The sequence below is a fragment of the Pleurodeles waltl genome, chromosome 3_1 (genome assembly GCF_031143425.1).
Source record: "Pleurodeles waltl isolate 20211129_DDA chromosome 3_1, aPleWal1.hap1.20221129, whole genome shotgun sequence".
In the NCBI taxonomy this organism is placed as follows: Eukaryota; Metazoa; Chordata; class Amphibia; order Caudata; family Salamandridae; genus Pleurodeles; species Pleurodeles waltl.
The window spans coordinates 107,015,294-107,042,815 of NC_090440.1; the positions used below are offsets into that span (position 1 = coordinate 107,015,294).

Sequence of the window (27,522 nt, forward strand, 5' to 3'; positions counted from 1 at the left end):
GGAGTGAATTCCAGATGACACCTCAGTAATCCAACACTTGGGGAGGTGGGGAGGCAGGGCCTGATCACCTTTTGATTAGAGGCCGGCTGCAATATCAAGAAACTGAATGTGGCTCAGATTTCTGAGAAGTGTTAAGGGGTGTCACCACAAAGGTGACTGTAGTCTGTGAAGTGTCAGGCATATTGGCAAATTTGAAGCCAACTTTTCCTATCTCAGTTAAAACTAGGAGGTTCACGTAGGCTTAAGTAGTGTTATTTATTTGCTAATGGGATTAAAAGATAAGGTGTAGGGCAACATGCTTTTCTCATTTGTGGTTTGTATCTGTCGATTGTATTTTGAGGTTCACTTTTAAAATTGTTTTTCATAGTTTAATGTTTTTCCTATGAAAATCACCCAGTGATCAGCTGTAGTCTATAAGCAAAGTTCCTGAATTAGACCCAACAGGCTAGAGTTTGCAAAAGATAATGCTTAGAGAATAAAAATAAAAAAATGATTCATCAATATTCTAATCGCACACAACTATCCCTTCTCCTAGCTTTGCCCTACATTTAACTGACCAAAATATGTGGGCCCGATCAATACATTTCATTGTCCTGGTGTAATTTTCTGTATTTTGCATTAGGCAAAATTATGCAAATGTTTAATTTTGCATGTCTTGTGGAATAGAATCATAAAAAATTATATCACAAGAGACATTTTCTTCCCGAAACCAGTCTCCTTGGTAATGTCTCAGACAACTTTTGAACGCAAGATATGCCCTCATGTTTAGTTTGCATTTAATACACCACTAAGTGTATTTTACAATATATACATGTAACTTTGCACAATTAGACTGAAAACAAACGATTTCTCACAGGACTAGTATATCTTCTTCCATATCTGATTTACAGAGGAAATCCAAGTTCAGTTTTAAATTCTCTCTATGCAGACCTTTTAGTTGAAACATACAAAACCTGTTTTGTGCAGCGAAAGCAGGTCGTAAAATTAAGATCCCCTAGCGGTCGTTATGGTCGGCTTTTTTCAATTTAAACTTCTTGCGGTCCTGATTTCTAAGCACTGAGTTTCCTTTTCACTTCCTTCCCTACCAAAAAGTGAGGACTGTGGAAGATGCTGTCCAACCTCCATATTATAGACATTTTCTTTTTCATTTTTTTCCTCTGTGGTTTAATACAGCTCCCAACGTTTGTGACTAGCCTTGCCCGGAACTTGATCCTAATTTCCAAACTCAGCGACTGTATTATCAAAACCTAATCCGGGGCGTTACTAGGTCAGTCTGATTGGGTTGAGGGGTGTTAGCTTCAGATTTCCTGACAATCACGCTGGCACATGATGTTAAAATACATTATAAAACAAGCAGGACGCACAAGAGGGGATTAAGGGGCTGTGGAAAGAGAGAGGAACGTGTATTGGTAGGGGTGCTAAGTGAGAGAAAGTGCATTATTTGGTGAAATAACCAACATTTTTGAAGTCTTTCCAAACAGAGAAAGGGAGAGAGTGTGTGCGCGTTTTTGTCTGTCTGTAAAAATTCCTGATAAACCTGACAGGCATATCACCGACTGAAACCACCTGCACCCAACTATTTGTCACAAAATACATTTATTAGGGGGTGTAATATCCCCCTCTTAAAGCTACGCCCCTGGACGTAATGCATACGAAAAACAAAGATCTGTTTCCATCTTCTTTAACGTAGGGGAAAACAGTGCTTAGGTTTGGCCTGTGGTTGCAGTTGGGCCCACCGGCACTCATTTTTAGGGTGCAGGACTTATCTTTGGTAGACACCAGAACAGGAAAGGGCAAGATAGAAAGGGTAGGAAGAAACAGAAAAAGAGCCTGCAAGAGTGAGCCAAAGGTGCAGGGGGTTTGTGGTGGTGGAAGAAAGAGGCATGACTTGGAATCAAAAACAGGTAATCTGCACCAAGCATTTAGTAACACAGGCCGCGGTATTTTGAGCAGAACTTAGCGCCCTGGCACATTCTTTTAGAAATCAAGCCCTGGGTGAAAGCATAGGGTGGTCACGTGCCAGAGTTCATGTTGCCATAAATAGATTGGCTGTCGTTTAAAAATAGACCACTCGATTAAATGATGTTGCTTGGCTGCTAGTTCTAGCAACCAGCTGGAACACCCTCGGCACATGGATGGGCGTTGCACAAAATGGCGATTCCTTTATCAAGACAAACATCAAACAAAGCTGATTTCTTGAATCCCATTTGAAGGGCGCAAACTTTTTAAAAATCATAATTGTGGTTGTTTGCTTTTTTTACGTCTTTATATCTTTATTTAGATTGAGATTTTAAACACAGGTAAAATACATATACAGAATTACCGCAACCTACATTTGAATTATTTTATTTAGCTTTGCCACCCATATTGTTTCCCTAAGGTATTTTAATCACTTTTGGTAAACAAATGCTGAATTGAAATTAATTGTGATCTGTTCATGTTCAGTTTCAATACCTACAAGTATGTTTACACAAAAAATTGACCTCTTTGACACTTCCATATTGTATGGGGCAATATGTCTAGATTGTTCTTAAATGCTCAGAATACATCTATATTGGAGATTAGTACATGTTTAGCAATAAATATTAAATGTAAATGCAATTTACTTGTACTAATGTTAACTACATATTTTTATTAGAGTATCAAAAATGTCCATGCATGTCATCATTATGTAATGTATGACACTGTTTAAATTCCTAGTCCCACTTTGATGCCTGGGTGATGGTCGCAGACCTATTTGTAGTGCTTGAAGAGATAACCCTGCTCTGCCACTTGAAAAATGACACTTGAGTCGCCTGTAAAAGGCACATAAGGGAAAACTACTCATCTCAGAGTAAGATGGTCATCCAGTGCATCAAGCACATTGTAACCGTTCTTCTGATTCCCTTGGTAAAAGCTGAAGGAAGCTCTCAGCTGATGTTGTGCATGTTTGTAGAGCGTACTATCACTGAGGCAGGGGGGAGGGAAGGTATCCTAGCAGGGCTGGCTCTAGCACCGGTGGCGCCCTGTACGACAGTCTTTTTGGCACCCCTCACCCCAAGACCACCTCCTCGGATTCACTCATTACCACCCGTGAAATGTGCCCCTCATCACTCCATAGCCCCCTTTCACATACATTCATTTGTTTTAAAGGGCTTGTAAAGGCTGGCTTCACATCTCTCTCCCTAGCAGGAACATTAATCACAAGAAGTATCTTGATATTTTAATTATTTCTTGAAGGCTGGAAGCACAAGGAACTTTCCACAGGTGCTTTTAAATCACAAGTTTCGTACGTAATTGCTAAACACAGCGCCCCCTAAGGTCAGCGCCCCCCAATCCAGGTCTCACCGCTCACAGCCCTAAAGCTGACCATGTATCCTAGCACTGTCTTACCCTGGCCTAGATTTTGCTTGAATAGAGGCAAAGCTCAATTAAGGACCAACACAAAAAAGGAATCAACTAAACAGAGATGGAACTGCTACTTAGACCGACATATCTCTTACACAGTTTATCGCAAACTGAGCTCTTTTTTCCTATCCATCCATCCTTAGATATCCCACTTTCTCTTTTTTATGTTGTTTGGTTTTACTAGATTTAGATGAAATCGGTGGTAAGGACTTTGATGAAAAGGCCTGCTTTTTTCGGTATCTAATTAATCTTCTAATGGCTATTAAATATTTTTATGTCTTCTACTCTGTACTTTGATTTGTCCTTCCCTAGCACTCGTTATAAATCTAGGAAACATAATGTAATATTCTCATTGTGAGGACATTTGTTTATTTACCTACAGACCTTCTGCACGGTAGTTCTGCTTGCACGCCTTTTCATTGCTGGCCTCCGGGGCTAGATTTACTAAAGTAGGTTTCACTGGTTTTGACCCCAGGGGTCACCTTGGACACTCAGTGCTTAATTTGTGCTTGTTGTTTATGGTGCTGAGCACCGGCACTTATTTGTGAGGGCCGGGGCTTATTCTTATGCCTCAAGCATTTGCTGCGAGCAAAAGAGACTTACATGAAAGACGGAAGAAGGAAAAAAAAAAAAAAAGCGTCATAAAGGGAGAAAGTAGAAAGTTGCAGGATGAGCAGGGATGAGCAGGGATGGCCCTAAATGGATTGATGAGCCCCGAGATGGTTTCATGATTACGCTGCCTCAGTATTCAGTGCTGGCAGATTTAATTACAGCAGCCTGGTGTTTAAGAGAAGGGTTTTGAGCACCGGCACCTCTTAATTTACAAATTAAGCACTGTGGACACCACGACCTGATGGAGGATAAGAGGAGATGCCCTTATGTTCCTTAAATGGCATTCCTTGTACCCCTGCTTTTTCTGTTGTTTTTCTTCTTGTAGCCCTTATTTTCAATACCATACTTAACAGCTTCTTCTTAAATGTCAATCCTGCAAAAAGACGAACATGGTTTTTGGGTGAGATTGAAGATTGGGTCAGTCTTTTTCAACACTTTGTGAAACGCAGAATAAAAACTGTTCCTTATTGATATTTAAGAGCAATGCTGGTAATAATAATACCAATAAATGTTTGGTTTTTCTTAAAGCACTTGCTACAGCAGCTTTGCTGAAATCTTTCTTTCGGAGGAATGGTTTCTCTGCATTCAATACCAATGGCTGGTACTGGGCCATTTTAATGATGATCTTGATGATATGTCTCTTGAGGGTGAGGTCAGTATTCATTGGGATTGGCACTGAGTGAAATTGTGGTATTGAATCTGTCAAGGTTCATGACTTTGAGACATATTTTGTCTAGAAGTTTCTTGTTGTTACTGAAAATCAGCAGGATGTCTTGACGGGCTTTAGCTTCAGGTAGGTGCCAGACATTAAGATCTGGAAAAGGTGCATGAAGTGTTTGATGCTGTGGAGCTGGAGATGTCCCTGGACGGGTCGGTAACTAGGCTGGTGAAAAACAAGCCTTGGCACTAGCGGCAAAAGTAATCCACGGGTACTTAGTTGGCTGGAGGTCACTCAAGATGAGCCCAGAGGGTTGTGCTTCTTGTGACACAGCACAATGATTCTTTTGCAGGTGACTGGTTCCACCAGTCAAAGGAGTCTGCTTCAGTTTCCAGTGTCCACTGGAGTCCCTCTTGCTGGGGACAAAGAACTTTTGCCACAGGTACACGCCAAACACCTAGTTCCAGTATATGGTCTCCTCAGATCTCTTAAGTGTCCTCTCTTTGCGCTGCTGCGGAGTCCAAAGCCCTGTTGTCGGTGACGCTGTGTTTTCTGTGCCTCTTCTCAGATTCAAAGTCAGAACCGAGGTTCTGGTGCCAGGGAAACTCCTTAAATTGTAGTTTACGGGGTGTTAAGTGTGTGGGAAACAGTGGCCAATGGGCTACGGGTCCCTGCAGCTAATCCCCCCCTGAGGTGACGACTTCCTGTGGGAGTACATCACTTTTCTGCCCAGAACCCTCTAATTCCAAGGTTTGCCGACATGGCCTAAAGGTGTGACTAGCACCCTGGAGATATACACCTCCTGAATAACTAATTTTCCCACCTGTCAGCCTGGACAGGGTGGGAAGGACTTTGTCCACAAGTGGGGGACAAGAGATTACATATTAAGAGTGGTGAAAGCCTTTGAGGCTCACCCCCCTGATCACTGTAAACACTAGCCATCCTGGGTGGGCAAAGGTGTAACCTCCTCCCTGCTCAGGTCCTTTGTCTCCATCCTGGGGGAAGTGCTAGCAGAACCAGCAGGAGGGCAGACTCTTGTCTTGATGGCAAATGGCTCAGGGGAGCCTGCCAAGGCAAGGGAAACCTGGCAACTTGGTGGGCATCCTATATGGATGCCACCAGGGCACATGCTAGGTAACCCTTGGCAGAGGAATCATTCTCAGAGTTAAAAAGCATGGTGTTTGACACCAAACATGGGGAAAATGGGTTGGCACATCACTGAACTGGACATCTGGGGTTTGATCATGTGCCAGCCCATATTATCCTATGCACTGCTGGTCACTTGTGTTAGCATTAAGTTTAAAATGCTATCACAGAGTCATATATGCTTGTGCGTATATGTCTTCACTCATAACACAGTGCACCCTGCCTCCTGGGCTACAGGAAGCTTGCCTTAGGGGAGACTGACCTATACTATGGGCACTGAAGGGACTCCGCCTGCATTTGGTGTGGGCAGAGTCAAACTCAAGCAGACAAGCTGCTTGTGCAGGCTTACATGGCAGCTCTTCAGACTTTGTGTTTACTCGTGCTAAGCAGGGTGGCACCATCAGTGCTGCAGAGCTGGTAACCTCTTTACCATCCTTGTCCTGCGTACCACTGGTACCATTTACTAGGGCCTTACAGGGGTGGTAAAGTCCTTGCGAATTAGGTTTAAAAATTCATAGTACAATTTAAGAGAAAGAGCAATGTCATGGAGGTCTAAATAGCAGGCCTCAGTGCACTTTCTGCTAAAAAAAACGACAGCATCAAGCAGCACAAAGTGGGGCCTTTACAATAGGGATATTCTGTAGACATTGAGGTGCATTTCTGTACAAACTGATTTAGTTGAATATTTAATAAGACAACTAGTGAATGACATTGCAGGTAAAGTCCATTCCTGACTTGAGTGGTGAATGAAAATGAGATGATTGACAATAATCAAAGTAGCTGAGTGGCCAAACAATATCAGGAGGTGGGGGCATCAGTCATTATCTGTGGTCAGTAGTGCATTTTCTATGTTTTGTGATGTAGGTGTCTGCATGCTATAGTATGATCAGGAGACTAATTGGACGCCATGCAGGAAATGGTTGTTGTTGATGTGAATATGATGTATATTTTTTTTCAGTGAATATTGCCAAAGGAGAGTACATGAGTAAAGGGCCAGTATTTAGTGAGGTCTTAAAGGGTCTAGTGTGGGTTTCTTCTGACGCAGGAGCATATGGCCTGTCTTGAGAGGTTCTGGAAAGGTGTTTGAATGAGGGAGGAAGTGAGATGATTAATAGGGGTGAGAGAGAGCCTCTTTGGAGAAGGCTTTGATGAGGAACAAGAGTAAGATACCATTTTCGTAGGAGGTGGCTTTGAGAGAGTTGAGGATGCTGGTGTGATCTTCAAGAGACAGGGGTTTAAAGAATGACCATTGCAGGATGGAGCACATATGGGTGATTGTTGGAGTAGAAGCAGCCTACTGTCTTTGGGATGTGGAATTGGTGACTCAGGCATGTGGTTGATGCTGTGCTCGATTGTTCTAAAAAAATATTTTGTTTCTCTTGGCAGCATGGTTCATGGTATTTGTATAGCACTTGTCTTTGGCTTATGTGAAGTGTTGTCAGCATGTTGCCCAAAGAGGCTTCATTACTCCATGTCCTCAGGGCTTTTAATTTTCTTGCTTTTCCAACCCACAGTATGATCCCAACAAAGACCTTGCTATTAGCAAACACCCCATCCACATAGTGCTGAAGGGTTCAATTTACGCTTACATGTTTTAGTTGGAGCATGGGTTCTGGAAATGCACTGAAGTATTGTATAAGATTGTTGTCGATGATGGATGTAGAGGTGATTGTGCATGAGAGGGTGAGACATTCTTTTAAAATGATCCCAAGCTCTTATCCTGTCCTGAGAAAAGAAACATTGTGAATGGGAAAGACTGTGGTGGGTTGGACTACCGTTGTGTAGCTGGGACTCATTGAACCCAAAACCTTCATCTCTAAGCGCAAGTGGAAAAGGAGGGCAAGGCAGATTTGTAAGTGATAACACACCCACACCATGACACTCCTACGTACTACAAGGAAATGATGGTGATAGACAGGCCTCTCTGTAAGGTTCTGGCATTAACCTGCTAGCACAAATTTAAGGTCAGTTAATCCTTTCTGAAAAAACTACATGTATAGATGATAGTCCATAAAAGAGCAAGTCATTTTATCTTAATCACCACTTGAATCAGAGGCTGACGGTGACGGAAAATATAGATGGAGCTGCGTTCTATGCACAAGGAAGATATTGCATAAGCCTGAGGGAGAAGTGTGTGATTGTTACTTTGATTGGACAGCTTTTAATTTTCTGCCTTCAGATTCTGATTTTCTGAGTGTTATTTTACCTTGTGCTAGAACCTCCCTTGTTCCTCTTCATGTATAAAGTATTGCATTTGTTTTTGGTGCTGGGGAGAAGTATATACTTTTATACTAATTGATAAAATGGGAACCTAGGTTAATTCATTTAAAACCCTTTATTTTAGCTAGTTATCAAATGATGATCATGCCACGTCCTGCTCTTCCCAGACTTCAGCAGTAGTCGTATATTTAAATGTAGTAATGGGAGACCGTACAGGTAATTTTAAGTTTCACCAATACCGAGCATTAATTTTCCACAGCTTGCGTTATCATAAGCGCTTTGCAGTGACTTTATGTTGGATATGGGACTGGGTTTGGGTATATTTATAAACATGTTTGTCAGGATTAATATTTGTTCTATCTTTAGGAAAGGCGCAAAGAATTTGAAAAAAACCTGAGCCAAGCTGGCCTTGAGCTCGAAACGGAAGACAAGAAGGTAAAAATATCTATTCTTATATTTACTAAATTTAACAGTGAAACACAGCTAAATGAAGGCCAAATGTTGATTTTGTAGGCACACACTTAGGGCTAAAGGAAGACTACAGTTGTGGTGTGTAATAACTCCGTCCGTGTAGAGAATTGTCTTTTTTGGGGTAGGGACTGGCTGCTAGAGTCTCCTGCTCAAATGGACGGTCTAATGGGGTCTCCCAGACCTGGAGTTCTTAGAGTACTCGCACATACAGTGGACGTATAGAGGAATTTTTCTAGTAAGTATACAATGACTTATGCACTGTGAACGTATAGTAGATAAACTGTATGACCGGGGACATATTGGGGTCTTGGGGAGAAATTAGATGTGCGCATATATTCTGATGCCAACAATTATGTGAGCTAAAAAAAGACAAACTGGGAAGGTACAGTGAGACCTGGTTGTTATAGATAGATCCCTCTGATTCTATAAAATTAGGATTGTTTTCTACTGTGGCATGTTATAAACAGACAAACAGGATCTATAAAAAATAATCACTCTCCATCAGCTGTGATAATCATGCTTGTGTGGCACTTTGGCCACCATGTCATATAGGTATCACCAGAGAATCGTTTCCTCAAGTCTCACTCCAAGGGATGTTGTGCTAATCGGAGCAGCCAGAAATTCCCAGCACTACGAAGACTGAGAGATAAATTACTGCTCCTAATTTTAATAGAAACAGGTGTCTTGTATTCTGCTTGTAGCGCTGAGTCTACTCAGTTATTTCTAATATATACTGGCAGCATTGACTGAGACTTCCATGACATTCACCTCATGAATGCATTAATGAAAATAGTGGAGCTCTGCTGGAACTATTACCTGTTTGTTACAGTCAACCATCCTAGATGGGTGCTTGGGCAATGCCAACTTTTGCAAATGTCTTAGTAGGAGCTAGAATACTTAAAAGGTACCGATCCTTTCCAGCAACACAACCATGTTGAAAGGGACCATTGTGATTGGCGTAAACCCTTAGATTTTTCTCTGCTAAAGTTATCTTGAGTGAAATCTAATCTGACCGCTCAACTGTAAGATCAGCTGTCAGTTTTCAGATATTAGAAAGATAGCAAATGTGGAAAAATATATCTGGTTTCGTGTTAGTCATCTACTACGGGCTTGAAATATTGTAAAAAATATTTTTGTTTGTCTGAAATTCTTATTTTTCCCCCGCAGGAATCTGAAAACGGAAAAATCAATTTTGTGAAGATCCATGCACCCTGGGAAATTTTAACCACATACGCAGAAGTACTGAACATTAAATCTCCCATTAAGGAGAATGATATCCCTCCCAGTAATGAGAACCCCTTAGATTGCTTGTCTAAACCATTCCGCCTTCCTAAGGAGGTGATGCAGCCTGAACCAGACTACTTTACAGCTCCCTTCAGCAAACAGCGGCAGGAACTCTACGTCATTAACGATGAGAACACCTTCTTTACACCATCTACAAGAAATAGAATTGTATGTATATAATCCTTGCTGCGTCCTTGCCTCTCCCATTTAGTTTTAACTTACTTTTGGGACACAACCTGTGTTGCATGCATAGCGTGTAACCTGCACAGACAATCACTTTTTTTTTTTTCAGCTGCACCAAGTGGTGTGGTTATCAATCACAAACTTGTTACTCAACCTGTTACTTGCTACTTGGAAAAATTGGATTAATTCTTCCTTGTTCACTGCTTTTAAGAGTCAATACCTGATTACCTGTATCACTTCAGTATTTAAAGGCATTATGTCTAATACCTGTATATTGTGAGAAAGATACAATTTGTTGCATTCTATCAGCGCTCCACGCATGAAAGTTAAAACAAGATTGCAGTTGCCATTCTACAGTGAGAAGTTTGGGAGTTGACATCTTCTCTAAGTATTAACTCTACTTGCAATGATCTCGTCTTCGCACTTACTACCTGTCTTAATCAACAACTTATTCAAACTGGTATTTAAACAGCTTGCTGTATCATTCTGTTCCCATAAAATAATCAGCTAAACCCAGCGTCATAAAAATTATGCTATTCAGCATTTGTGGCAGTTTACAAAAAATTATTTTATTGCCATATAAACATAATCCTCTGCATAATATGCAGATTTTAACAAACAAAAAGTGTTTCTAGCTCACATGGATCAAAAGTTATTAAAAACTCTACCTCATGTGTTACTTTACAGCGGCAAGGCATTTGTTGCACATCGACAGGTCACCTTTTAGGTGAATACTGTATTTATGTGTCCTACTGATGTTATTAATAAGGTGGAAACGTTGCCCATACAGTGTTGAATTTTAAACATTGACAAAAATGACATAAAACTGCCTGTGGTTGGGCTGCATTATGCTGCATAATTATTTTTTGTCGCATAATTTAGCCCTCCCCTGCTGCATAATTCTAGTAGTCCTGACTATAGTATAAAGCTTTTGTGGCAAAATATACTACTACTACATATCCAAGTATTCACTCTTTAATTAGTATTATTATTATAGTTCTGCTTTATTAGCAAGAGGAAATATAAAGTCAACGCAGTAACTAAGCAGGGCTTCCAACTAAGAATGTTGTATTGAATATAGATGCAGTATTTCATTGTTTTCTTATTTTTTTATTTTTTTATACAGTCTCCAAACCACACTGGCCTCCTACCAGTGTCTGACACTCCACATGACCTCCATTATTTCCCACCCTTCTTGCTTGATAAGATACACGTGCATAGATGAAAATTATTGAATTATGTCATTATACATTTAGGAAAAATGGTGCATTTTGAGGAGACCAATTGCACATTCCGGACGTCCTGTATTATATCAAATGGAATAGGAGATAATTTTATGATATAATGGTGTTTGGGGGACATGGTATGATCGTTTGATGTGGCTCCTCACAAACATAGAGGCAAGACATATTTATTTTCCTCGAAGAACAAAACATACTGATGTTTGACCAATACTAGAACATAGAGAAAACATCTAGTCAAAGCAAATAGTCAAAGCAGAGCAAATACTTAAAATGGGTTTTCACGTTGCCTCCTGTATGTTTGGTTTTTGTAAAGTTATCCAATTGTAGTTAACTCATTATTTTATATTGATTCTCTCTTGTTTAGGTCTACTATATCCTTTCACGCTGCCCATATGAAGTAGAAGAAGGCAAGAAAAAGTTTGGCATTAAACGACTCCTAACCAATGGAACCTACACAGCCGCATACCCACTTCATGATGTATGTATCATCAAGCTTTATAAGTGCTGGAATTTTTCTATAAGCAATTCATACTGTTCGTAAATCCTGGTGCTTAAAATGATTTTGTGATTCCATACATACCTATTTCAAGAGCTCAATCACATTATTTCTGCCACTGATGAACTTAGTGACCTTATTCCTACCATCTCTATATTTGATATACTTTTCCGACAAGGTCATTGAGTGAGGTGTGAGAATGGTGGTGACAATCCTTGATCATAGACCTCATCTACTATTCAATTCATTTAGTCAGTAAATGTGTAATAATTGAGGCTCCTTGTCTCAGTCCCTCAGAATCAAGTCCAACCAGCCAACATTCAGTGTCAGTAACTGTTACTGCTCAGGCTACTGCTGTCACTCTTCTTTCATCACCCAATCTTCACACACATTGGCCCAGACCACCACATTATGACTGTGATGGTTGGGCCACGGTCTAACCCACAGCACCAACAGATTCCCTCCACTGTAGGGACTGGAGGTGCTGGCAATCCTAATCGGCCAGGGCAGCTCTGCATCCAGCACCGCCCTGGGGATTTCAACCCCCCCTCTCCACCAGCTTTAATTTGGCAGTTGCACCGCCATGTAAAAGCTGGTGGAGAAGGTGTGCAGGGTGCCCCATGGGGGCCCCTGCACTGGGCATGGGCAGTGCAGCGGCCCCCCCATGGACAGTCCATCATGCTTTTCACTGTCTGCACTGCAGACAGTGAAAAGTGTGACATGTGCTGTTGTTACCCTACGCACTGCAACATTGCTGCCAGCTCAGTTATAAGCCGCCGTCAATGTTGTGGGTTGTTTCCCGCTGGACCAGCGTGGTACTTAAAATGGGGCCTGCGGGAAGGCAGCCACACTGGCAGCAACCTGACCGCTGGAGTTTGGCGGGTGGTCTTTTTCCTCCCGACAAGCTCGTAAGGCCCCCCCATAGTGTGACTGACACAGCAGGGCCTGCAGAATGTCCAATCTCCTTGGAACTTAGCTAGATTGAGACTGGAGAGAGATGATGATGTTGCAGACCTCATAGGCCGGCACAGTGTGTGTTTGATTATCATGAAACCTCTCATTGGTTTGCCTGGCTGTCACTGTAGGGTCTTAAGAGGCGCAGTATTGCCTAGTTTAAAATGCACAGACTTGCTGAATAAGATACTGGGCTTGGCTACCCCTCTGAGACCTACTTTGAAGGTGGTGGTGAACTACCAGTAGCTCTTTAGCTTCCTGTTGTAGACCCCCACTCTACCATATCAACTCACTAAACCCCACATATATTAGAAATAAAGGAATAGGGCATATTTATCAAACAGGCCTGGCTTTATCAATAGGTATAATCCACTTGTAACAACACATACCTTTCATTGGATGTTAAAAGTTAAAATGGGGTGATCATGTCTATCCTCACTTTCATATAAGGCTCATCTAGTAAAACCACTGGGTGTAATGGAGTATGGGACATAACCTTGGACTTGCCATTTGTGGCGGATGTAAAAGCGCCCCATACCATCTCTTTAACCGGATGATCCACATCTGGCCACCAATTCTTTTACCTCACTCCCGCTTTGGTAACGTTAATACCTAAATGTCTTGTGTGCAAAATTAATCACACTTAACCGCCTATGCTCTGGAGGGACCACTCCTCCTCCCATCAACAATACATCTCCGCTAAATGTCAACTAGTTTCTAGTAATCTAAAAAGGTAAGTGAATCCAGAGTTCCAGGATTAGCCCACCTATTTGTGCTCTGATCATTTAGTTTAAGAAAAGCTGCTTCTTTTCTTTACTGTATTCTCAATCTTCTTTTGATAAAGTGCATACTCTCACCCAGCATACCACCAGGGTTTCGGACACTACTTGAACATTCATCCTTTCTACAGGCAACCTGAAAAGACAGTCTGCTCCTTTATTACCAGGACCAAGAAATAATTGCAGTTGGAAGGTAAACTCCTCTAACTCCTTACACCATCTCTTCAATCTTGGAAGCAAACCTTCACTGCCTTTACAAGAAAAAATCTGAGCTAATCTGAGTTAAAGAATTATGATCTGATCTGACATAGAAATAAAGGCCACAAAGGTAAAATTTGAAATGGCTTTTAGCCTATGTTACTGCTAATGCTTTTTTCTATTGCAGAGAATGACTCTCGCGAATATCCATGAAGCAAAAGCTACCACTATCATCAATTTGGACTAAAATAGCTCCCATTCGTTTTCAAAATGTTTTTTTTTCTCACATCAAAATGTCCTAATATAGGAATTTTGCTGATCTTTTCTCTGGCAGTCTTAAGGGCAATCTCACTCACAGGCCAACAAAAATGAATTATTTTTCAATAGCAATCTCATTGGCTTAACTACTCAACTAAACCCCTTAATGAACTTTGAATAATATTCAGCCACACCGAAAGAAGATCTGTCTTGATCTTCCTTCACAGTTGTCGGCGGCATTCTTTATGCTATCAACTAGTTCAAATTTTGGCTTAAATCCTTCACCAGGAATCACCTGGCCTAAGGAGGTTGCAGATGTCACTCTAAATCTGCATTTTTCTTTCTTGACAGTCAAACCATTTGGGGATAATTTCCTCAAGGGTTTCATTATGTTCTCTTTCTTAGAGTGGCCAAAGATCAAAATATCATCTTTAGGAAAAAAAAGGTGTGTGGGACCCTTTTCAGAACTATTTTCATAAATCTCTGGAAGCAAGCAACTCCAGATGCCAAGCCAAAAGTCATCCTCACAAACCTGTATACTCCCAGAGGTTACAAAGTATACAAGATGTCTGGAATCTTCATGAAGTGCCACCTTGTGATAGGTTGATGATAGAATCATCGCACTGAATATGTTTATGCACCCATCCACATGGTGAGTATTTCTGAAATATTGGGAAGAGGTTGGTGATCTATCCAGATACACCTATTTAAATCTCAGTGGCCAGCACATGGGATATAGATGTGCCCCTATCTTTTGGTGCTAGAACTATAGGCTCCAACAACTCAGAGGACTCAATTTTTCAAAACATTTCAGTTATAGCAATTCAGTTGTCTTTATATGAAATGCTTATAACTATGTAGCCTAGTACATCAATTTTCACACCACCAAATCTGTCTGAATGTATGTCTGAAGCATTCAGATCAATCTGTTCCTCTTTAAATTTCTCCATTCAAGTGTTGCCACTAATCATGGTGTGTGGTGACCCATAGTAAGTTAGAACTAAAACTTTTTTCCTCAACATCAGTCTCACATTCAGGCATTACCAAAACCCCAGTATCTGCTGTGGATGAAGAATAACCTTCCCTTTTTCCTCCATAACATTCGCCAAAGTTCTCACTCTCTAAATTTTTCAAACGTTGGCACAGTGTCCTTTAAGACCACACTTGCAATTCAAAATAATTTTTTGCAAAAGAGTAAAGACTATTAAATAAATATTCAGAGCTCCCACATGTATAATATTTCCCTTTAAAGTTTCTAAAACCTCCAAAAGATTTGCTTTTTAGTACCTTTGGTAGTTATCCTTTGCACAATAGCTTCACAGTCAAGTTTTACATCATCATCAGAAACAATCTATGCATCGTTTTGTGCACTGCTATCAGATTTGGTTTGCTGACCTCATTTCTTTGACCCAACCTCTCCATGTTTTCAACAATGATGACAGCTTTGAGTGTCAGATTATTCTTTAATATTTTCTCTTGCGCCCTATTACAGTTGGTCCATCACATTAACTGATTCCTAAACAGAGAGTCTGTCAGTTTCCCAAAACCACATGCATGTGCAAGAGTTTTGAGAGAGGCAATGTAATTGGCAACTTTCTCTCTTCATCCTTGAACTCTAGTTGAAAATCTAGGACATTATAACACAACTATTTCACGAGGTCCAAAATACTCCTAAAGCATATTTACTGACATTTCGGGGATGTCTGCTAGATCTCCTTCTGCATTACCAATATGCAGATGAAGAGCCAGGTTCTTTGCCACTTCTTGCCTTAAATATATTAATTGTATTCTTTAGAGACCATTTTCCAACTATTGCTGTTGTGGTTATTAAGCAGATCAACAATAGTGTGATGATATGTTTGCTGGATCACTGCTCAAGGAACACACTGTTCTGGCACATTGCAGGTGTTAACAAAATATTGTGTCCACTGAGAAATAATAGTTACACTGGCAATTTGTCTGGATTCTCAGCCTTTTAAGCCTTCAATTATATATTGTGGGCATCCTTTGTATTATGCTTGCTGTCCCTGACATAATAGTGGCAATCATAGCTATGGTTATCCCTTCCATAATGGCCATCACCAGCATAACGGCAGACCTGCCATAGTGCGTTTATCCTTCGCTTAAGTGCCAGCTGAAGGCAAATTTGAGGAAACTTGATTTGCACATTTGACAAATTATATGTTATATCAAATTGCATACTTCGGTTATTCAAACTGCCTATTACAACTGTGATTTATGAACAACTTGCAGGGATATTGATCTTCAAAATGTAGTTCTAGGCATGCATGGTGCTAGCATGACAAACCTCAGGATTTCCCTTCTGTTGTAGGTTTATACACACCTCAGAGAATGCAAAATTATATAATACAATGTTTCTTGTGCAACCAAGGGTTAAGGGAAATGTCTTCCCCACCCTGGTGCTCTAGTAACCTAGACATCCCTCCCCGATACAGAGTCTGGGGAGAAGAGGAGCAGATGGGTATGGCCAGATCAGAGGTGGCAGGCCCATTGTCACCCTCCAACCATGCCATGTTTAAATCAGGCAACCAATAGTGCCATGCGATTATTACATAATGGGTGTTTGACACTACGTTAGCTGAGGTTGGGATACTGGCTTCTGATTAGTGATAACCCTGCCTTCACTAGTGCCTTGTAATTGGTTGATGAATATGGGGAGGGTTAAGAAATAAGTAGGAGCCTAAGAGTTTTAAGAATGCACTGGAAATTAGGAAGACTCATCAGAGAATTAGAGCTTAGCCAAGGAGCAAGGGACTAGATCCACATGTTAAAATAAGCCCCCAGTCCAGGTAAACACATTCACAGAATTTCTGCAGTGTCTGGCCTCCAGTCATTTTTTGAAAGGTTTCTCTGATGATAAATCCCTTGTTGAGAGAAGCTGAAATGAAAGCAGGAAAGTAGAATGACAGATCCCGATGTGTAACCATTGGAACGTAGAATGTCAGGTCCCGAGATGTTAAACATTGTATGATGGTGTCAGCATGCAACCTGCAAAATAGGATCCTAGTGCCAAAAAGACCAGATTGTGTTGCTCTTTGTACACGTTGTTTTTCCTATGTTTACAATAGTGCTCTTGAGTTAGGCTGAATTTTACCTCATCACGATATCTGTATATTACGTTTCCTTTTTAATTTGGATCATTTTATAACTTGTTGTGGCGGAATCAGTGGCGTAGCGTGGGTTGTCAGCACCCGGGGCAAGGCAACTAATTTGCGCCCCCTAACCCGGGGCAAGGCAACTAATTTGCGCCCCCTAACCCGTGGATTTAGTCTCTTCCAAGATGTTGCGCCCGGCCCCCCCTTGCACTCCCCACGCTACGCCACTGGGCGGAATGGAAGTCATTGCCAATCCCAAAGACTGCTGCAGCAGCAAAAATTGAGCTAGCCTGCAAACCTTTTATGAAAAATTAATGTTGTTTAGTTTCAATTCTTTATACAGTAAATATTGCATGCTATAAATGATCTGTTATGTAATTTAGCCCTTCGCAGTGCTAAGCCAAAGATGAAAAAAATATTATCATGCTTTATTTTATTTGTTAAAGTTTTTCTGAAATGGTTTTTTCTCCCTCATCACAGTGTCAGTACTGGAACAAAGCAAAAGATAAGAAGTGTGAAAGTGAGCGTTTCACACTTTATAACGAATGGGCTAGGTTTTTGCGTTTTTATAAGGAACAACCTTTGGATCTCATTAGGTAAGATACATATTTGATCTTTAGAGTTCATTTGTGAATGAGTGAAAAAATGTATTGGTTCTGTTATTTCAAATCATTACAATTGGTACCTACCACACAATAAAACCATTTCCTGCAGCATGGTCCTACTCCCACGCCTTCTTCTTCTCCCTCATTGTTTCGAAAACAAATTTTTACTTCCTGACCATGCCCTTCATATTCCTCCAGCCGCTTCCGTGCATTGGTGCGTGGATTTGCATCTAGTGCACTAACTAATGCTAACGCGCGGGTGCCTCTGCTTTTGGGCCAGAAGTTTTGGCTGCCTGTATGCAGCCTGCATTACTTTAAGTTCTGTACATTCCTGTTCATTTTATCCAAGTAAAAAGTGTGTATATTTTATCTTTTACATCAGTTTTAATTGGTTATTGCTGCCATAACTTTGCACTTTATTTCATTATGCAATATTCATTTCTTGCTGGGGACATAATGCCGGAGTCGGCTAACCTGTGACATATTTAATAATTACCTTAGTTGTTAATCATTGCTGCTACTAAACATTGCACTTTACTTTGCCTGTTTGCTTATTGAGGGTACAACATTTGAGCATATTAGCGCTCATATTGGTTTGTTAATTTACTTTGTGAGACAGGGATTGTACATTTTTCTTCCCTTGACGGCCATTTTTGCAAGGCTACGGTGAGAGGTAGGTCAGTGGTATAGTGCTGATTTTGCCAATGTGTTCAACTCACCATAAAAATTGGGCAAATGTGCAGACGCGCCAAAGGCAAGCCCGTCTGTGCGTATTTGCGCCCAGACTGTGCCTTCCGCCAGAACCTCTGCCCATTCTCCCCCAAAAGTATATGAGGGACCAGCTTCTCCTGCTAAATAATTCAGGTAGGAATGTCACTGGTAATGTTTTTTGATTTTGGTGAAAACCAAGACTATTATGTATGCGGTAGCTGGCAGTTGTGTTGCATGCCGGTACCAGTGTCCAAAGGCGGTTTGATTAACGCAGAACAAACTGCCCTTTTTGTTAATACTCATGATTGTGCAACTAAGCTTTGCTGCATTTTAAGTGATAACCGTTCTCTAATTAAACACAAATTTGAATTCTTTGAATATATAGACACACACAGCCAGAAATAGCCTTTCTCCTAGAGACATGGGCAAGTGATGAATATGCCCTGATTTTGTAGCAGCAGTTCCTATGGTCTACGGTATCTATAGAGCCGATCGCTCTTCAAAACATGGTGGGGGTTTGAATGTAGTATACCGTGATTACCTAGAGTTTCTGTGCAAGCCATTAACACTTCTAGATGGCGAAGCCAGACTTGCAGATAATTATGTTTTAATGTTATTTTAATTTATAGACCATCGGGTCCTCAAAATAGCTTTTGAAAAACAGTACCTGTATATTTTATTCTAATTTCACCATGTTAGGAGATTTCAATTTTCACCTAGAAGATTTCTTTTAATAAAGAAACTGAGCAACTCTTTGATATTTTAAGCTGTTTTGGGTTCAAACAAGTAGTAAATGCAGCCGCGCATTCAGTAGGTCACACCCTGGATGGCATTTTTACTAGAAGTTTGGACCATAAACTATATGTTGTCCTCCCGCTCAAATGGTCGGACCATTTTGCCATCAGTTTCTCTCTTAACCTTTCTATCTCATGTGACCGGGCAAGCTCAACTATACCAGTTACTAAAACTAGAGCTTGGAATAAACTGAACAAAATGGAACTCATAGCATCTTTGGAAGTTTCAAAACCTTCTTTTACTAGTGACCCTCACCTAGAATGAGATATTTATTTTAACTGAATCAATACAGCAGCTACTGATAAAAACTGTTACAGCTACTGTTAAAACTTTAAAAAACTTTAGAAATCAACCCACTGTCCCCTGGTTTTTATCCAAATTAAAGGCCTGATTGAGATGTTGTCGGACAAGTTAGTTCCTCACAATGGTGATGGATATCCCATCCACCGAAATATAAATCCCACAGGATATAATGAGATTAGTACTTCGGAAGAAGGGATATCCATCACTGTTGTGACGAAGTAACTAATCTGCCAAGATCTCAATCACGCCTTAAAACCCTTAAAGCAAAAATGCCAGAGGCATGAAAGAAAATGGAGGAAAAACTACTGTCTTGCTGCGAGAAACATCTATAAGCAAACTTTGGAAGAATATGAAAATGTGATCATTTTAGAGGACACAAATTATTTGATGGGAGAAAATTCCTTATGCAAAAACCTCCACTAAAGAGTTTTTAAAGACAGTTAAAAGTCTTTCAGACTCTGACATTACCAAATCCATGGCGCCCTGTAAATCCCTTTGTGATAATTTGGCAAATTCCTTTCAAACTAATGAAGAGAGAATATACTCTGAATCTGAGTCTTGACACATCCTGCCAAATCGATTTCTGAATTACCAGGCACTAGAAAGAATCTGCTTAGGAGGTTACCTCTTCAGGAGGAAGATGAAGTGTTGTAATTAATCAAAATCACCAAGTCTAGGGCACCTTTTGATCCCTGTGCCCGCCCCCCCTCCTCAATCCTTCATGAGAAAGCAGCTACGATAGTAGGCCCTCTTAACAAGCTTCTGAAAGGTATCATTTTTAGTGGCCTTTGTCCCAAGGCTTGGGAAAAATCATCTGGCGTTCTATTGTTTAAAACAAAAAAACTCTCTTAACCCCAATAAGGCCAAAAACTATTGGCCGATTTCATGTCTTCCAATGCCAGCTAAAATTGTAGAAAGAATTATCTATTTTTCTAGACAAAAACAATGTACTGGACGTTGTGAACTATGGCTTCGGGTGAAACCATAGCACTTAAGACGTTAAGTCAAGTGTTGACAATGGAGGAAATGCTGTGGTGATTCTGTTGGATCTATCTGCAGCTTTCGATACGGTCAGTCATGCAGTGTTAATAGATCGCCTCAAAGCCATGGGTTTTGTAAGATCTGCCCTCTAGCTGTTACGTTCATTTCTTTCAGACAGAGAACAATTTGCATCTCTTGGAGATTTTACATCAGATCCTTTCTCACTCCTGTGCAGGGTTCCTCAGGGTTCTTCCTTGAGTCCCACCCTTTTTAACACTTATGTTGTTCCCCTGGCCAGGCTGATTCGCTCCTTCTGATTCGCTCCTTCGGCTTCTCCACAAATTGTGGGGTCAATCTCACCCGATGTGGAGGACACTTCCAAATGGTTCAAAAAGTGTATGACCGAAGTAATTTGCTGGAAGAGAGACAACTGTCTTAAATTAAATTCAGAGATGACAGAGGTCTTTCTGTTTGAAAAGGACACATCCTTTTGGGATATGTCCTGGTGGCCTAAACATCTGGGCCCTCTCCCAGCGCCATTCCCCAAAGTCAGAACCTGAGAGTTATCTACAATGCCAAATTAATCTCTTCCAGGTTTTGGCTTTGATGTAGGATGTACATGCCATATAGCAACAGTGTATCCAGAGAATGTAACTTCTGTCAGCAAAGCTTAACTAATAAAAATATGCTGACTTCCTATCATGGAATCAAAGATTTAAAATGTACATAAAAATTGTGAACTATGAGAATACAAATATAGATTTTATAAAAATATTTTTTATTTAACTATGAGGCTCTTAAGAAATCCACTAACTTAGAGTGCACATGTGCAATGAAACTAAGGCTTTTTTTTTTTTTTCAGAAGTTAAGGCTTCGTAATTAAAAGTAAATCCTAACTCATAATCAGACCCTGTATATCAAATGTATGAAAACAAACCTATTGGGCAAACAGACATCTAAATGTGTCTTGAAAGGACAAATAGAAATTATGTCAGCTACTAAAGTTTCTCTTCCCACATTATTCAGGTGCTTACCATGAATTTGCTGAGTAATCAGAACATTTGTTGCAGATTGTCTTCTTAGAGGGATTGTACATGAAACAAATACTGACAGGGGGCATGCTTCCTTCTGATAACCTGACACACGGCAGTCAGCCAGTCACCATTCAGCAGGAACACTGAGTAGACAGTCCTGTATTGCAGTGCAGGTCTTTTATGCTCTGATGCTGCTGATAATGGTAAACGGCATCTGAGAAGCACCAGGATTGTTTGGAAGGGGCTGGCTCAATGCTTCTTTAGGCACTGGGGACCTGTGGCTTCTCTCAGCCCACCTGTCTAAGACAGCTCAGGTTGGAGAGGTTTAAAGTGCACATTCTAGGCTGGCTGACAGCAGGCCAAAGTGACATGCGCATATTAAAAAGGAGTGGGCACTACTCTTCCCCTGCTGCAAATCAACGGCAGTGGCCCGCCCTAACTATTGGCTCGGGCTCAGAGCAGCAGTGAAAGATTCAATAGTAATCAATTCATTTCAACACTACTTTATTTTTCACCTCTGCTGCTCTTGCTGCAGGGGGGCAATACTTCTCTGCCCAAATGGAAAAGCCACAGCTAAAACTGAAGTAGCAGGTTTGTCCCTGTGGCAGGTTTTACATTCAACATTTGAAAGATGTAAAGCAAACAAACTAAAGCTTATAGCTGTCATAATTTTTACAATAAAAGTTAAATTGAGGCATTACATTTTTGCTTTCCAACTGTGTCTTCATTTACGCATAGCTGTCTGCAGCAGTTGCTGTCACCAACCATTAGACTGGAATTAATTTAATGTAGGCTTCTCTTACAGAAATACAGACTACTGCATTGCCATCTGTGTACATCGTGGAGTGTTAGAATACATGAACTCTATTGAACAGTGAAGATAAAAATCCTACAAACCTGGACCATACCAGGCCCATGTGTAATTGGACAGAGGAGTCTATGTTTACAGTTAAATGGCAGTCTGCCACTTCTTGATATTTTATAAATCCCATTGATTGCCTGGTGTCTTCACATTACACCTTTCCTCGGTAACAGGGGTGACTCTGGATGTGAAACTAAATGCCATTCTCAAAAAGACTACACTGGTGGAGATCTTTTTAGCAAGTCTCTGACCACCATAAATGCCTACATTCTGGGGATATCTAAAGCAAAAACTGGAGAAAGTCTTTAGGAAAAGAGAATTTCTAAAATTTTGTATTAGCTCACATTCCAAGGCTGGCTGATGATGACTCTGGAGGCACAGGACTCGCTGTCAAGATCTGGGCCCAGATAGGAGTGGACCATAGCAGTTCTGCTCTTCTAACCATAAAGAGGCTTATGGCCCTCTCCTAAGGACTACATGTGGAAACACTTAACTCTCTATTGATCCACTTGACAACAAAGCAATTAATAAATAAAACAGCAACACATGTAATGCCTAGAGAAAATCAGATTTCTTTCTAGATGCTTGATGTCTCCTGCAGCTCGCATAGGTATTGGGCCCTCAAGATATGGTAAAACACAAGAAGAATAGTTACTAGAATAGAAAGGCTGTGAATAAAACTGAGAAAGGAATTAAAGAAAAGTTGTCGAGAAACCTACATCCTCTTCAAAAGACTGTAAAGCTCCTATTGTTTACTTGGTGTTTTAGTACATTGTGCCCTGTGTACAAAATGACTATTCTTAACTATTTGGCCTAAACACTGTATCCACAGGAAGTACTATGGAGAGAAAATTGGAATCTACTTTGCTTGGCTGGGTTTCTACACTGAAATGCTGTTCTTTGCTGCAGTTGTTGGCTTCTTCTGTTTCCTTTATGGATGGATCACAATGGATGAAAACATGAGCAGGTACATATTTAAGATAGGCTATAAACAGTCACAAATCTAAATGCTTTGAACCTTCTACCCATCCTTTCTTTCTCTCTGATGGGATTCATCACTAAAATTACAGTGTCATCTTTGTAATATGAAGATATTGACACTACTGCTGCCGTAACTTTCAGCTCTGAGCAGTAATGACCATAGAGAGCTTCTATGAAGTACCCATTGTTCAGAGATGGTGAGCAGGGTGATCTGATATAAGCAATTGAAAAATGACATTTACAGTTAACGATACTGTAATTCTGTGTGCAACCTTTATGTTTGAAAGGATAACCAATTAGGAAAAATTAATTTGAATTAAGATACTGTTTTTTCAAAATGTTTGTATTTTTACTTTTTGCTACAGAGAAGTATGAAACCGAGAAGGAATTGGAGGTAATGTGTAATAGACATAACAAGGTGACTGTACCAGCAGAAATGCATACATGTGTGTAATCACATTGGCTTTGTTTTGTTTGTTTTGGGAGGGGGTTGTCCAGTCCAACTTGGTTTGTGCCCATACAACTGTGCTTTCAAATACATTTTAGAAGTGCTACTTTAAGTACCAAGTGCTCGCTTTTTTGTAAACATCCAGAGACAAATGGATAAAAGCTGCCTGTTCAAGGAGCCATCCCCATTTGATTTAGTCCTGTTGTTGGTGAATGCAGTTGGTTAAGGCCATGCTTCTTTACTATTGACTTTCTGTAAGCTGTTTTACTTATTTTGCTGGAGAATCTCCGGGTTGGAGGGATATATTTGTTTTCACTGCCCTATATGTGGCAGACAATGCTAGATTTAATGAATGTATGTTGGAATCATGGATTACATAGTGAGCCAGAGATACGAATACCTGTAATTACATCATTGGTTTCTCTTGTGGACAGTAGGTTCAGTGATCAGAGATCAGTGCACAAACGTTAAACTCCTCACTCACATCTGCAAAGCAATCCACAGCAGAGATCTTGCGTACTTGAATATCCACATTAATTTCTACCAACCTTCCAGAAACATTGCTCTGTCGGTCTCTCACTAGCAGATACCCCACACATACACAAAAGCAGAGCAAGGGCCGGCACCTTCTCCTACCTTGCTCCAAAAGCTTGGAACAGAATCCGACAATGCAGCAGAGCCTCTTCCTCTCTTCTTGACTTTCACAAGCACCTGAAGCTCTGGCTTTTTGAGTAAGTCCTCCAGTTCTGACACCACACACCGTCTGCAGAGCTGCTGTATATCCTCACTAGGAATTAGCATGCTGTAAACACAGATAACATCAGAATTAAGGTTGAATAATAGTGTAAGTAGGAACTTGTGTGATTGGAAAAGGGACAAATTGATTGGCCACGAATTACTTTAGATTAGAATTATGTCTCAATGTGATTATCTTTTTTTAGTGAAGTAATCCACCAGTGAGTTGCAGAGTTCTCGATTGTTGATGGTACAGCTAAAGATGCAGGCTGGGTCATTGAATATGGAAACAATTGTGAAGAAGTGTTGACATTTTTTATTATTGCTTTATAAAATCTATACAGTTGTTTGAGCTGTTTTCACTCAGTCATGCATTTCTCCCAAGTGTCTTTTGAAGGTTGTAGTGTCATTTTTGTAACTGAAAGTCTGAATTGAGCTTGCCAGCTAGAATCACCCCTAATCAAAAGAAAGTACATTATCATTGGCCCATCGTTCAGACTGCCTTTTTCCAGTCAGACACTTCAACTGGACACAATAGAAAGAAATCAACATTAAGACCAGAAGCGAGTGAGTTCATATGAAAATAGATAAGAGTATCTGGGGCCTTAATTATGCAATTGCATTACATTGATTGATTGTAATATACATATTCATTTCTGTGCAGCAAAGAAATCTGCAATCCGAAAATTGGAGGTGAAATAATCATGTGTCCGTTGTGTGATCGGAACTGTGAGTACTGGAAGCTAAACACAACGTGCGAGCCATCTCAGGTGTGTAAATTATTCATTACATACATAGGCTTTGGTTAATTCTCCATATTTTGTAAATGTCCACAACCAATCTCTATTTTATTTGTTGTAGTATTCCCATCTATTTGACAATGTTGCAACGCTCTTCTTCGCAATTTTTATGGGGATATGGGGTGAGTATTGCTCGCATGCCATGCATTACAATAGTGCTTGTTTCATCCATTGTCTTTAATAATGGAGTACACTAATCATGAGCCAGTGCCTTTAAAGAAAATTAAATTCTTATAATGGAGGTTATAATGTGTAATGTTTCTACTTTCGATTTTATTATTTTAAAGTATTTTTTAATTTTCTACCAGTTGGATCTGGGATACCACTTGAAGTGTGAACTGCACACTAAAAAGGCTTTAGGCTTTTCCATGTAAAATGTCCATCTGCTCGTCAACTGCAAACTTTGGTGACTTTGAGTTGCAGAGCTTTCACAAGCAGATTACCTCTTTCTCATGATGGGACTCTTGGCCTCTCTCAGGGATCTACTTGTGCTTCATAAGTGTTCATTTAACCATTCTTGCAAGGCACTCTAGGCTTTAAGTAGGTTGTCTGTGGAGGTTCCACAGGAGGCTGGCAAACTTTCCTGGTGGGCTGACGATATTCCTGGGGTTTATGTTTTATAAATAATTATAATAATAATAATAATACATTTTGCAATCTTGCCGGTAAGAAAAACATTTTTGGTGTAGCAAAGGGTACACATTCTTTGGGATAGAGCGCTCAGCTTGGTTGTTCTGAAGGCAGTTGCTTGGCGTTGCTTTAATACTGTGCATCACCAGGCTATCTGTCTGTCTGTTTCATTGGAGTGCACATGAGTAATAAGGGGTAAAGTTAATGGTGAAGGTTGTGGTGTAGCCTAATGACTTAAACTATCCTGGTATACATTGAGAGCTGGTGATAAGTAAATGGAAGGGAGTCTTGGAGGAATGAATGGACAATCTAGACTGAACGTAGGGTGAGAAGAGGCTTGACAGAGGGGTTATTGTACTGTGTCATGGGCACAAGGGGTGTGTGCTCTCTGTGATAAGTGTGAGCATGGGCCCTAAAGTGTATCTGTCTCTGGTTGAGAGTATGGTTGCTCCTTGTTTTCCAACAGAAAATGATTACTTTTTCTCTGTTTCAATATTGTGTTTACTGATAAAGGATTAAAAACTGTGTGTGCAAAGATTCAGTATTTGGATAATGGCTCTGTGTTAATGCTTCACCCACAGTTACCCTGTTCTTGGAGTTCTGGAAGAGGCGACAAGCCAGACTTGAATATGAATGGGACTTGGTAGATTTTGAAGAAGAACAGCAGCAGCTCCAGCTCCGACCAGAATATGAAGTCAAATGTACACTAAGAAAAAAAAACAAAGTGACACAGGTAATTTACCCGTACCATTAATGTAGGATGTTGGCTCTGTATGCACTATTTCAAAGTAAGGAATAGTATGCACAGAGTCCAAGGGTTCCCCTTAGAGGTAAGATAGTGGCAAAAAGAGATAATACTAATGCTCTATTTTGTGGTAGTGTGGTCGAGCAGTAGGCTTATCAAAGGAGTAGTGTTAAGCATTTGTTTTACATACACACAGGCAATAAATGAGGAACACACACTCAGAGACAAATCCAGCCAATAGGTTTTGTTATAGAAAAATTAACTAAGAAAATATATTTTAAGAACCACAGGTTCAAATTCTACATGTAATATCTCATTTGAATGGTATTGAAGGTAAGTACTTCAGGAACTTTAAATCATTATATTAGCATGTATACTTTTTACATAAAACACAATAAGCTGTTTTAAAAGTGGACACAGTGCAATTTTCACAGTTCCTGGGGGAGGTAAGTTTTTGTTAGTTTTGTCAGGTAAGTAAATCTTACCTGACAACAAGTCTCAGGTTTGGGTCCAAGGTAGCCCACCGTTGGGGGTTCAGAGCAACCCCAAAGTTACCACACCAGCAGCTCAGGGACGGTCAGGTGCAGAGGTCAAAGAGGTGCCCAAAACGCATAGGCTTCAATGGAGAGAAGGGGGTGCCCCGGTTCCGGTCTGTCAGCAGGTAAGTATCCGCGTCTTCGGAGGGCAGACCAGGGGGTTTTTGTAGGGCACCGGGGGGGACACAAGTCAGCACAAAAAGTACACCCTCAGCAGCGCGGGGGCGGCCGGGTGCAGTGTGCAAACACGCGTCGGGTTTACAATGGTTTTCAATGAGAGATCAAGGGATCTCTTCAGCGTCGCAGGCAGGCAAGGGGGGGGCTCCTCGGGGTAGCCACCACCTGGGCAA

At 40.6% G+C, this 27,522-nt stretch overlaps 1 protein-coding gene across 7 annotated transcripts in view; it reads left to right on the plus strand.

Moving 5' to 3' along the window:
* Positions 1 to 27,522, plus strand: part of ANO5 (anoctamin 5) — a 321,868-nt gene that overhangs the window by 137,995 nt on the left and 156,351 nt on the right. For all 7 annotated transcript variants that reach the window (XM_069221939.1, XM_069221940.1, XM_069221943.1 and 4 more), the window contains 8 exons: positions 8,390 to 8,458; positions 9,662 to 9,946; positions 11,570 to 11,683; positions 17,487 to 17,602; positions 23,130 to 23,264; positions 25,126 to 25,231; positions 25,323 to 25,383; positions 26,473 to 26,624. In XM_069221939.1, the coding sequence (XP_069078040.1) occupies positions 8,390 to 8,458; positions 9,662 to 9,946; positions 11,570 to 11,683; positions 17,487 to 17,602; positions 23,130 to 23,264; positions 25,126 to 25,231; positions 25,323 to 25,383; positions 26,473 to 26,624 (1,038 nt within the window). The remainder of the gene's footprint in view (positions 1 to 8,389; positions 8,459 to 9,661; positions 9,947 to 11,569; positions 11,684 to 17,486; positions 17,603 to 23,129; positions 23,265 to 25,125; positions 25,232 to 25,322; positions 25,384 to 26,472; positions 26,625 to 27,522) is intronic.